Source organism: Barbus barbus (assembly GCF_936440315.1).
Source record: "Barbus barbus genome assembly, chromosome: 22".
NCBI lineage: Eukaryota > Metazoa > Chordata > Actinopteri > Cypriniformes > Cyprinidae > Barbus > Barbus barbus.
The window spans coordinates 16,125,801-16,139,762 of record NC_136750.1 but is presented as its reverse complement, the minus strand read 5'-3'; the positions used below and the strand labels follow the sequence as shown (position 1 = coordinate 16,139,762).

Sequence of the window (13,962 nt, the reverse complement as noted above, 5' to 3'; positions counted from 1 at the left end):
ACATCGTTCGCCTGGAGTGCCTCACTAAACTAGTAGTTGTATCACACACTCTTTGGAGGGTTACGGATCATTTGCCGTAAGCTTCACACAAGAGAGAATGTTTACTTTGGTATCTGGATGTAGATTTTTGGTATTGAGTGACTCAGATGGGCGGCCGAGTGTCTGTAATCTGTACTAATCCTCTATGAAAAAGAAGGCTTACCGCAGTAAATTCTGCTCAGCCAGCAAACTCACCCCACATGCTGGTAGAAAGACACGGCTAAGCATCAGAGCGCTTTTCACTGATTCTGCGATGAGCTTCGAGATATCGGTACGAAGGTGGGAAAGACCCAGGCTACTGAGCTCAGCAAACTTTGGCTTTTGTATTTCTGTTATGGCTTCTAACTGTGGGCATTTGTGCTTTGTGTTGCGGGCTGTTTTGTGGTCTGGCGTGTTGTTTTTTTTGCTCTTACATTCCTGCTGTTTGTTTCTGTCACCTTCTTATCTTGACCGTGCTGACAGTCCTTAAATTATACTGACAATTTCCGAGTATATATCCTAAACAGGAAAAGCTTGTAGGTGTTGGTTCAGGTGACCAGTCATTGTCCTTTTATTTGCTGAACTATGTCCTTCTTCTACTCCCATTGGTGGGCTTCCTGCCTGTGATGAGTGACTGACAGTCCAGAAAGGCTCTGAGACACATTCAGCATCATCCGTAAATAGGTACACTTTTAACTCTACAGTTTCTCTAACTTAACCTCTGGCATGTGCAAACTCCTTGCGAATGTTTGTGACCTTTCTCACTGATATTATTTCCTCTTTTTGAGATGTGATGTGTGAAATTATTCTATTCAGAAAACGATAACCAGTGGACATTTGAGGAGTCTTATTTATTTGCATGTTAGACCTTGAGGAAACTCAGGTAATATTTGGATAGGGTTCCCACGGTCATTTCCAGTCCAGGAAAATTCATGGAAATAAATGGAATATAGAATATTGATACACTAAACTTAGTTAAATTCCAAGTATCCTGTATGTACTTTTATTTTGTTTACTTTCAAGTTGCTTGCAATAAACTCTTAAATAGTTTAGCCGCTTTTCCATCATCAGGCCAAACCGTACTCATTGCTTACCCATTCTATTCTGAGCCTATCTGGCCAAGCTTTTACAGATATGGTTTCAATTTCCACTGTGGGGCTGATAACAGAGCTTGTAACACTTACGGAAGTGTTTACATATGGAACGAGATGTAATAGTGACCACTTTATGGAGGATGATGAGATATATATGCTTGATTTGCACAAACAGTGCTCATCCCTGTTGAAAAAAGCCAGCATATGCTGGTTAGGTATGTTTTAAAGCATGGCACCTGGTTTGAGCTGGTCCTGAGCTGGTCCTGAGCCAGCTACAGAGAGAAACTAGTAGCCAGACAGCAAACAAGTGACCAATTCTGAGTGGTGACGTCACTACACACATTCTACCAGCACAGTTCGATTCCGGGTTGAGAACGGTTTGTAATCATGCCAGCTAAACCAAGCTCAAATACAAATGTGACTGTAAACGTTCCTTCCTGTTATTAGAACCTTAGAAATTATAATTTGTTTTCTTTTTGTATACATAAAACACATAAGAAGAAGCATTTACATAATCCTAAGAATGCAAATACAGAATAAAACCATTAATTAAAATATATCGAATCTCATAGTGAACCGAATTGAATTGAACAGTTCTGAATTTGCCAAAATCCTTACTGAATCGTATCGAAAATCAATGAATCCTGAATCGAGTCGATTCACACACACACCCCTATCAGACATATTTATCATATGCCTTTCTAGAGAATCCTACATTTTGGCTATTGTATCATCAAGATATGTATATTGCACAGTGGAATCATTTCACTGATATTTGCTGCTCTCCTGTTGTGGTTGTAAGCCAACAGAGCTGTTAAATAAAAGCTCCCTGTACCAGGGCGCTGCATTCTTATAATGGATTGTGGATGACATAATAGAGAACGCTATTAATGAAAGGCCTGGTTAATCTAAAAGCATCTTCAAATAGTCCTACATGCTGCAGGGTGCTAAAAAGAAAGCAGCATGCTAAATTTTTCATGTCATTCCAAATATGTATGACTTTTTGTTTTTCGTGAAAGACAAATGGAAGTGTTTTCAATCCTTATTCACACAGCTCTTTTTCATTCAGTGAAATCACAATGTTTAGAGTCTGTAAAGCTAAATTTCATGTGCCATTTGACATGTGCACTGTATTCCAAGTCTTCTGAAGTTATTGGGGAAAAGAAAAGAAGTAATTATCCACTGAAAACTGCCCTTGGCTATGTGAATGGCATAAGATGCCACTGATTATTGTCTTGTAAGCAAGTTTGAATACACGGAAATATAAATTAAATATGAGTGCTATGACAGGATTTTTTAAACTTACATTTCTGTCTGTTTGTCACATAAAGCGGTTGACTTTAGAAGGCTTGGAATGGACTAGTTTTATTGTGCATTTATGTTCTTTATGGTACTTTAGGTCACTGTATACTTCCAATGTAAGGAAAAGAGCAGCATGCACATGCATCAGAATATCGCTTTGTGTGTTCTGTGGAAGAACGACAGTCACTGGTTTGAAACGGCATGAAGTGAATAAATAAAGACACTATGAAGAGACTATTTTTATTTAAGAACATGAGTCTCATTTGTCTGAAGAAATTAGATAGGGGTTACTTGAGTGGATGTTTTGGCTGGGTATTTATCATCTTGTCATCTGCAGGGGTCCAGGCCCCCTGCATGATTCAAACCGATCAGCCATCTGTCTGCGTTTTAAATCCTCATTGCAGAGCTTTCCCTCAGTGGACTATTAAAACACAGGCAGTAGCTTAGCACCTCACTGCTTGCCTTTAATGAGCTAGTCATGTAAACACGCGTGTCTTCATGCTGCTGTGTATTTTATGTTGTGCTTTCTGCTCTCACTTAGAGAGAAAAGAAATGAATTAGTGAAGATTGGATGTCTTTAATGAACCATAATTGTCTCTTTGTTTCATTTTATATACAGTAGTTAAATGTAGCACAAGTTACTCTCTCTGAATCTGTTTAATGAGGAAATTGCAGGCTGAGTTCATGTTAATTACAACAGTGTCTGTGCTGTTTTGTTGTACAGCAGTTTGCCTGAGTGTTTTATTTTATTTATACATAAGTAAAAATATAAAAATAAAAAATATATAATATAATAAAAAATATAAGTATTATAATTATTATTACTTCTATTATATAGTATAATTATAATACAGTTGTATAATTGTATAAATATTATGTATTATATAATATATAAACAAATTCTATTTTTTTTATTTTTGCTAAATTATATCATAATATCCATCCTTTTTCCAAACATATATATATATATATAATTTTTTTTTTTTTTTTTTTTTTTTTTTAGCAATGCATTTTAATAGCATGCCATTTGTGCAACACTGATATGATGTGTTACCGAAATCAATTATAGATTATAACTCATAGTAGTTGTCTTTTTATGTATTTATTTTATATACTTTAAAAGAAATATGGGGGTAAAATGTATTATATTTATTATATGTTTTATTTTTACCATGTATTATATTATATATTATATTATGTGATTAATATAAACATAACAGCAGTAATCTTTATATAAATAAAGTTGTCTCTGCTAATTCTGTATGACTTTTACCTGACTTAATGTAGTATTTTTAAATGTGTACTGTCTTTGGTTTACTTTTATTGGGTGGTGTGGTGCTTATTGTAACAGATCTGACCTTTTAGCCTTTTCGTCTGTCCTGATTCATATCGTTGTTCCTGTATCTTTGATTACATAACTGAAAAGTTATGTTTAATCGGTGTGTATATGTGTTTCTTATCAGAGTGTGGCCTTGGCTTGATCGGTATTTCCTCCTTTATTCATTCTGACTTCCTCCTGTATCTCATCAGTATGTCTGCTGTGTTGTATTCATCCACGCCTCTAATTATCATGCTGAAATCTCAGATGCTCCTCTGCCCAGTACTTTTCTGCTGATGCAGTGTTTCTTCTTTTCCCAGGGCTGGACTGAATTTAGTGCTTTCTCTCTTGCAGGCTACACACACAGGGATGCGCTCCTACATTTACAAACAGAGCTCTGTGATTGGCTCGCAGGCGGAGCACACTGGGATGAGGACGTACTATTTCAGTGCGGACACACAGGAGGACATGAATGGCTGGGTCAGGGCCATGAACCAGGCTGCACTGATGCAAACCCATACAGTGAAGAGGTCAGTGAGTCACAAAACATTACCAAAACATTTTCTTAAGGACAGAAAAATATCTAAACATCATTAAAACAAGAATGTACTTCAGATTGTTTCACAGAATGTATCTTTAACATTTGTCTTGTATCAACATAGACAATATTTTGTATATATTTAAAATACATATTTTAAACACAACTCATAATGTCATAACATTAAGAGCTAAATTTAATATTTATGTATATGAATTGCATATAAAATCTCCATCCATGTGGATTACACAGTGTTGACATAATCTAATTAGAAGTTATGCATATTTGTTTGGCATACATAACTGAAATTGGTACAATTTCTGCAATAATACTAATAAACTTACATTACACATTAATCAGGTTGATATATTTATAATCAATAAATGCAGTTTGTTACAGTCTCGTACATTTTAACTGAAGATTGCTTGTTCCACGTCTAGCCATATTTGAACCATGTTCATACTTTTTAACTGAGTAAAAGTAGTTGTTTTCACAATGAACAGATTTATGCTGATTCTAAGCCAAAAAAATCATAGTTGCAAATAGTAATAAACTGTCATGATGTTTTTGAGTGGAGAAATCATACTTGTTTCATTTATGTATGACTGACAAACATGGATCATGTTTTATTAGTTTATTAGTTTAAATTAGATTAAATCTGTATAATACAAATAGAGGAAATTTTATATTCAATTCAAATACACATTTTTTTTTTTTTTATATATATATACATATATTGAATGTAAGAAAAAATAGCTTCTAGTCAAAAAAAGTTAATTCAAAAAGTTCTAATTTACAATATTATATATATTTTCTTATTTTTTTTCTATTTTACTCTTAAATATATGAATTTTGTGTGATTTAATGTTATTTTGCAGCTGTTTTCTGAAGTGTGTGTTTGTGTTTAAAGTGTACTGTCGAATGCAGTTTTCACAAGTCTGTGTCAAGGGACGTTGTGAGTCTGTAAGTGTTTGTCGAGCGTCAGTCTTGTTGATTGACAGCGATGCTGCAGTGTGTCTTGTTCTGTCAGTACAGAAAACTAGACGAGTACAGAGCAGCGATTCAGCTTTCTGTGTCTCTGTTGTCACTTCCTTGAGACAGTCACAAGGCCCAAACTCTGCTCAGATGTGGGCTGAGTACTCAAACAGTCAAAATGACAAAATGCTCATCCCTAGTTCAGATACTATAAACATAAATAGGAAAAATCTGGAGTCACGCTATTTTTAAATACAGTGTGAACGCAAGCTGTATAAACATGTATATGGTTTAGACCATCAATGCTCTCCTTTGACATGCGTAATGCGTGTCGCCCAATTTCAGCCATAAATGACTGAATAGTTAGCTGTCACTGCTTGTGATGTCGTTAACCAAGGCACCAAACTGGGATCAAGGCAGGATCTTTGAGTTGTCATAGCAGCCCAACACTAATGAGACTAGTATCAGCTTGAGCTAGCAGTTAGCGAGGCAGAAAATTAGACCGTCATAGTCCAGGATAAAAACGCCATTCTGAGTCGTTTCTTTTCATAACTTCATGTAGAGACTCACAGAGTGGCTTTTCATTCTCATAGATGCCTTTATGTGTGTGTTTTCCCTTTCTCCTTTGCCAGAGATGTCTTGCGTATACCATTTGTTTGGTGCTTTGAATGGAATTAGTCTTGCTTACACCTTGCTGTTTCATGTCCGACTGTAGGAATGTGGGTTTCTTGTTTTCTGAGAATCTCTGTAAGCTTTTTTTTGGTCCAGCTTATTTGCACATGTGGCTATTTATATATTTGTGCGAATACTCGGAGTAAATTATCTGCAATACGCCCACAAAGTGCACATGCAATTTTTTCAATTGCACAAACCTCTTAGTACCCTTTATTTGGGTAAATCATAGTTGAACAGTTTAAAATTGTACAAGTAAATGGGTACTTGTACAGTACTTTAAATCTTAGAAGTATAAAAATACTGTACTATTATATAAAGTAATATTAAATTAAAGGCCACTTAACTGTACTTACAGAATACACTTTCACACACTTTATAAAAGAGTAACACTTTATTTTAAGGTGTCCTTGTTACACGTTACATGTACTTACTATAATAACAATAAAGTATGCATAATTACATGCAAGTAACCCTAAGCCAAACCCTAACCATATATTAAGTACATGTAGTTCATTAATATTACTCAGTACCTAAATGTATAATTACACTGTAACAAGGACACCTTCAAATAAATAGTAACCTATAAAAGTATTGTACTTTGTCAAATGTCAAATTAAACGTTTTCCTTTTAAGTACATTTTAAATTATTGTTTTAATCATTCTTTGTTATGCATTATGAAAGTACACTAATTTTGATGTTACCTAACATATGCAAGCACATATGTACTTTATTATAATTTTAATATTTTATTAATTTACTACATTTTAAATGTACTAAATTGCAACTTCATTGTTACAAATGTGTAAATACAAATATATTTAAATCCCTGACATACATGTTAATAGATATTGCATTATATTTTAGTCTGTAAAATATAATGCTTGTTGGCATATTCGCCAATACACTTTCAACATATTTCGAAGACAATAGAATTAATTGTCCAATATAAAGATGTAATTAAGTACTACTTTAGTGGGCTAAAAAGCACTCTAAAGTTCAGCTTATTGCATTTAATATAAATTTAAACTATAGTACATTTTCATTTAATTGCAATTAACATGCAATTGTGTGTCTTAAGTTCATGCATTTATTATTTCCATTAAGTATTTAAGTACTTTTTCTTTATGCTAACCCTAGTAAAAAATGTAATATATTTAAAATACATTTATTTCATAATAAGTAGTTCAGATCTTTTAACATATTTACTGACATATTGCTCGAGACTTACTGATATAAAAATTATAATTAAACTTTATTTGGAGTACTACTTGTGCACAATGCACATCTTTTAATATTTAGCCTGAAATGTGTTTTAATGTCATTATTGATCAGGATTGTATCATCTTTGAATAATATCAGTCTTTAAATGCAAGATATTTAAATTGTATCAGAAGTATACTTGAAATATTTCCACGTTTTCAGTATATCTTCTTTAGTTGGACTTCAGCTCTACTTCCCCACAATTAAATTGCATAAGTATTCAGTTAGTTGTTCCATTTTAGCAGATTTTAAGTATTTATTATAGTAAAAGTACAATTGTAGGATATTTTTATTAAGTACATATATGTCAATGGATTTGTAGTATATTTAGCATGAAATAAATACATTTTATTATATTTATTTTTCACTGTAGGGAAAGTATACTTCTTTCTCACAAGGGACTGAATGTTATCTAAATATTAGAATAAATGCATCTCTTCTCAATCAGTACACAAATAATTACATCTCTTAAGTACCGTAGATATTATCAGGCCAGCTGTTCATGTTAAAATGCAGATGGAGATTTGTCTGTTGTAGACTTTGAGTGTGTCTGAATGCAAAGAGCCACTAGAGGCTATTTCTTTTTAGTCTGTGCAGCTTTGATATTATTAGTCTGACTGTAGAGTGAGCTCCAGTAGAGATAGCCAAGCTCCCAGCGGCCATGTCTTCTCCAAATGTAGATTCACTGAGGGCCTGATTTAATCATGTCACGTTTAGACTGCTATATACGGACAATTTGAAGCTGGAATTAATTTTACATGGTGATACTGAATAATTTTTAATTTCACAGTTCTTGTTAGAAGAAACCAAGCAATGAGTATTTGCAAAGTTCAACAGACTATTTAGTGCTCATTGTAGTGGAAAGACTTTGCATATAACTGATATTTAACCATTAAATGTGAGTGGTGCTTGTGCAAACCGCACATCTGCAATGCTATATTCTTGTAGGCTCTTGCCAGGGTGTTACTTTTTAGCTATTTATCATATTTAGTCAACCTTATCCTGTTTTTGTTTAGAAAAACTTAGTCACATGTTCATCATGCTGTATAACAGTTAAACTGATACAAAATTATTTTTGCTCAAAATTATAATCGCAATGATTGTTGTCATTTGAAATATTTATTTTTACATTTCAGGTATTGCACTTTCACCAATAAGCACAAACCAACAGAATGTGAACTTAAACACACAGTTTATTTTACCTCTTCTAGTGCACTGATTTATTATAAGCTATTTAATATAAAAATTAATATCAAAGTCTTATATATTATAGGCTAATTAATATAGAAATTAATATCAAAGGATTAGATATACACTTTCTATGTCTACACAAAACTGGTAAAAAGAAACAAAAAATATTATATTCCTAATAGTAATTCCAATAATTGCAAAAATGTTTCTCTATTAAAACAACAGTTGAGTAAGTGTTTTTAGTTTTTTTTTGTGTGTTTTCAGATCATAGTCAGTGCTTCTGGAATGAAGAGGGAGTGCGTGTGCATGGTTGCCAGATTGCAAAAAATTAAGCAAAACACCAGGCAGAAAATGTATCTTGATATCTGGCAACTGCACACACGAAAGCTCACGTAGTAAGCACACACATCAGTCCGCAATAATATTATGTCTCCTTTTTTTTTAGATGAAAATAGAGATTTTTGCATAGTTTTTAATTTAATTTTAATTTAATTTTAAATTTTTTTATAAAAATACAGTATCTCACAGAAGTGAGTACACCCCTAACATTTTTGTAAATATTTTATTATATCTTTTCATGTGACAACACTGAAGAAATGACACTTTGTTACAATGTAAAGTAGTGAGTGTACAGCTTGTATAACAGTGTAAATTTGCTGTCCCCTCAAAATAACTCAACACACAGCCATTAATATCTAAACCGCTAGCCACAAAAGTGAGTACACCCCTAAGTGAAAATGTCCAAATTGGGCCCAATTAGCCATTTTCTCTCCCTGGTGTCATGTGACTCGTTAGTGTTACAAGGTCTCAGGTGTGAATGGGGAGCAGGTGTGTTAAATTTGGTGTTATCGCTCTCACTCTCTCATACTGGTCACTGGAAGTTCAACATGGCACCTCATGGCAAAGAACTCTCTGAGGATCTGAAAAAAGAATTGTTGCTCTACATAAAGATGACGTAGGCTATAAGAAGATTGCCAAGACCCTGAAACTGAGCTGCAGCACGGTGGCCAAGACCATACAGCGGTTTAACAGGACAGGTTCCACTCAGAACAGGCCTCGCCATGGTCGACCGAAGAAGTTGAGTGCACGTGCTCAGCGTCATATCCAGAGGTTGTGTTTGGGAAATAGATGTATGAGTGCTGCCAGCATTGCTGCAGAGGTTGAAGGCATGGGGGGTCAGCCTGTCAGTGCTCAGACCATACGCCGCATCCAGAAGGAAGCCTCTTCTAAAGATGATGCACAAGAAAGCCCGCAAACAGTTTGCTGAAGACAAGCAGACTAAGGACATGGATTACTGGAACCATGTCCTGTGGTCTGATGAGACCAAGATAATCTTATTTGGTTCAGATGGTGTCAAGCGTGTGTGGCGGCAACCAGGTGAGGAGTACAAAGACAAGTGTGTCTTGCCTACAGTCAAGCATGGTGGTGGGAGTGTCATGGTCTGGGGCTACATGAGTGCTGCCGTCACTGGGGAGCTACAGTTCATTGAGGGAACCATGAATGCCAACATGTACTGTGACATACTGAAGCAGAGACTGGGCCGCAGGGCAATATTCCAACATGATAACGACCCCAAACACACCTCCAAGACGACCACTGCCTTGCTAAAGAAGCTGAGGGTAAAGGTGATGGACTGGCCAAGTATGTCTCCAGACCTGAACCCTATTGAGCATCTGTGGGGCATCCTCAAACGGAAGGTGGAGGAGAGCAAGGTCTCTAGCATATACCAGCTCCGTGATGTCGTCATGGAGTAGTGGAAGAGGACTCCAGTGGCAACCTGTGAAGCTCTGGTGAACTCCATGACCAAGAGGGTTAAATAATGGTGGCCACACAAAATATTGACACTTTGGGCCCAATTTGGACATTTTCACTTAGGGGTGTACTCACTTTTGTGGCCAGCGGTTTAGACATTAATGGCTGTGTGTTGAGTTATTTTGAGAGGACAGCAAATTTACACTGTTTGACATTGTCACATTTACATTGTAGCAAAGTGTCATTTCTTCAGTGTTGTCACATGAAAAGATATAATAAAATATTTACAAAAATTTTAGGGGTGTACTCACTTCTGTGAGATACGGTATATTTTAGTCTTGTCTTTTATCGTCAACGATTTTGCATGTTGATGTAGTCACAGTTATCGTTTATTGACCTTATTGTCATCTCGTCATCATCTCGGTTTAGTCATGGGAAAAAAGCTCGTCAATGAACATTTTCCATCATAGTTTTCGTTAACGAAATTTACACTACTGTGGGGTTGGTCAAGCTGTGCCTTTTTCTGCTACAGTGATTTAATATATTTAATTTTATGAGCAGATTCCCTCACGTGTAAAGGCTGGGTTACTGTATGATCCAGACTCCATGCTGAGGAATGGTGTTAATTTAACAGACCTGATATGTGATCTGGCAGTATGATAACAGTATCATATAATAGGACTCATAAAACCTCACTGACCTTTGCACGTGTCATGTTTTCGCCGCACAGAGACGAGTCGGATCATCCAGACCAAGTGAACATTTCTGAGAAACTCAAGCAGCAGGCTGTTCCTCAGACCAACCACATCAACAGCTACGTCATTCCAGAACCTGAGGTCATCCAAAGTGATGGGCTGCTGGAGGAGAAGCAGGAAGCATTTGTTGGAGAAGTGAAGATTCAGGCTACTCCAAGAGAGATGGAGCCGGCGAGGGGTAAATCTCCAGCGAGCAGGATAGTGGAGGTGGAGGTTTTAGCTCCAGGGTCGACACCAGCATCCCAAGTTGACTCTCGAGCTCCTTCCAGGGCCATCTCGACCCCGCCAGTGCTGAGGAACGGTACGCCCATAGAGCAGAACGGCATGCCTGGGTATCAAAGGGGGCCTACACCGCCTTCTCAAACTCCTGTTCAGGTACAGAGGAGGAGTGCACTGGAGAAGGTGGAGAACTGGGTCAAAGTACAGAAGGAAGAACGCCAGGGGTGAGTAGTTACATCTGTTTTGTATTTTTATACAGGCGAAATTCAAATTATTATACTTTTCTTACTGTTTGTGCCATGTAATGATATAGCAGAAGTAGTAGTATGGTGGTATGCTTCTCCGAAATCAGTCACAGACACACTGTACAGCGAGTAGTTAGAAGAGTCAGATGTTACTGTGAAGAGTCATGGGATGTATCGCCCCCAAGAGGTTGAAATCTTAATAAATCATCATGATAGAAAATAGCACCCAAATATTCAGTTTGTCAAGTAGACATGAAATGCCATTCATAATTCATTTTAATTTTGTAATGTGAAATACTTATGAATGAATTTTAATAAGACAAGTCTTGCACTTTTTTTATTTTAGGCGTCAGGATTAGTTTGAGTTGTGAAAATTGGGAAGCTTTATGTTCTTTAGAATAAAATAAACCAATCCCTCAGTAAGACTAGGGTTGTTTATTAAAAATAAATATATTGCAGTTCAAAAGTTATGGGTCAGTAAGATAGATAGATAGATAGATAGATAGATAGATAGATAGATAGATAGATAGATAGATAGATAGATAGATAGATAGATAGATAGATAGATAGATAGATAGATAGATAGATAGATAGATAGATAGATAGATAGATAGATAGATAGATAGATAGATAGATAGATAGATAGATAGATAGATAGATAGATAGATAGATAGATAGATAGATAGATAGATAGATAGATAGATTGATTGATTGATTGATTGATTGATTGATTGATTGATTGATTGATTGATTGATTGATTGATTGATTGATTGATTGATTGATTGATTGATTGATTGATTGATTGATTGATTGATTGATTGATTGATTGATTGATTGATTGATTGATTGATTGATTGATTGATTGATTGATTGATTTATTTATTTATTTATTTATTTATTTATTTATTTATTTATTTATTTATTTATTTATTTATTTATTTATTTATTTATTTATTTATTTATTTATTTATTTATTTATTTATTTATTTATTTATTTATTTATTTATTTATTTATTTATTTATTTATTTATTTATTTATTTAAAAATAATAATTTTTCACACGGAGGGCCAAAGTACTCTAAATGAAATAATCAAATAAATAATTAATTCAATAAAACAACAATTAAATGTATCAGTTAGTTCTGAAATAATTACATAAATATTAAATAATTAATGATGAATTATGAATTAAATATTCATTAAAATAATTAAATGCATTAATAAATAAATCAATTATTAAATGTATCCATTTAGTTAGTAAAATTACATGAGAACATTAGCTTTATTGTTTAAATATTTCACAATATCCTCCTTCACACACTACTGCTGTTTTTTTCACAATAAAATTAGCTTTTTCAAAAAGTTATTTTTCATAATAATATGCTGATTATTATTAATATATTATAATTAATATTAATATCAGATCGGATGTATTCAATTTATTAAAATTGACAGTAAAGACATTTATCATGTTAAAAGATTTCTATTTCAAATCAATTGTTTCTCTTCATCAAAGAATGCTGAAAAAACGTATCACTGTTTCCACAAAAATATTAAGCAAAACAACTGTTTTTAACATTTATAATAAGAAGAAATGTTTCTGGAGCACCAAATCAGCATATTAAAATGATTTCTAAAGGATCATGTGATACTGATACTTAAAACTTTAGCTTTGCCACCACAGGAATAAATTACATTTTATTTACATTTCTATTTTTATATATTAAAATTAAAAGACAGTTATTTTAAATTGTTGTATTATTCCAGTTTTACAGTTATTAGTGTGTTTTTAATCACAAACTGTAGCCTTGGTGAGCATACAAGACTTCATTGAATTAAAATGTAAAAATCGTACTGATTCCAAACTTTTGAACGGTAGTGTACATAGTATATATATAATAAACATAGCATAAATGTAACTTATGTTTTAATTCTTATTAATTTAATTTAATTTTAATTTTAGAATCGACTTTAGTGACCCTGAATATCCATTTATTTTGTCCAAATAAGACATAAACATTTTTTAAATAATAAATAATTTGGTTATCACAGGTTTGTTTCTACTGATGGCACAATCCCACGTCGGACCCCTCCCATTCATCCGAAGTACGGCACAATAGACAAATACCAGTCTTTACCAAAGACCATGCGGCAAAGCCCAGCAACTGCTCACCGCCAGTTGTCCAGTGAGTACAAATATTCCCATGACCGGCTTAATCACTTCCAGATGACCCACGGCCACAGCCAGCGACCTGCGATGCACGACAACACCGTGTGGCAGCTCTACGAATGGCAACAGAGACAGCAATATCGCCATGGCAGCCCCACCGCCCCCGTGTACACTCCCGCTCCAAACTACTCCACCGCCGTATCCTCCACCAGAGTCAACTCAGACGTTGCTCGTTCCATTTCCGTACCTCCGACCCTGGCAGACATCCCTCCACCCGGGCCTCCTGGACCCAGACTGCTGTCTCCACGCAGACCCCACACTCCTGCAGAACGGGTTACAGTCAAACCTCTGGAGGACAGGCCCAGCGTGGAGGTGCCTCCATCAAACTCTCCTCACCGTCTACGCTCCTATAAGGTCAGTAGGTGACAAGCACAACCACCCTGTTTAT

General features: G+C 34.9%; 1 protein-coding gene across 2 annotated transcripts in view; it reads left to right on the top strand.

Moving 5' to 3' along the window:
* The window catches only part of LOC306888157 (pleckstrin homology domain-containing family A member 7-like), a 91,120-nt gene that overhangs the window by 59,272 nt on the left and 17,886 nt on the right, over positions 1-13,962 (top strand). For both annotated transcript variants that reach the window (XM_079446319.1, XM_079446318.1), the window contains exons 9-11: positions 4,087-4,262; positions 10,855-11,322; positions 13,397-13,928. In XM_079446319.1, coding sequence (XP_079302445.1) covers positions 4,087-4,262; positions 10,855-11,322; positions 13,397-13,928 — 1,176 coding nt within the window. The remainder of the gene's footprint in view (positions 1-4,086; positions 4,263-10,854; positions 11,323-13,396; positions 13,929-13,962) is intronic.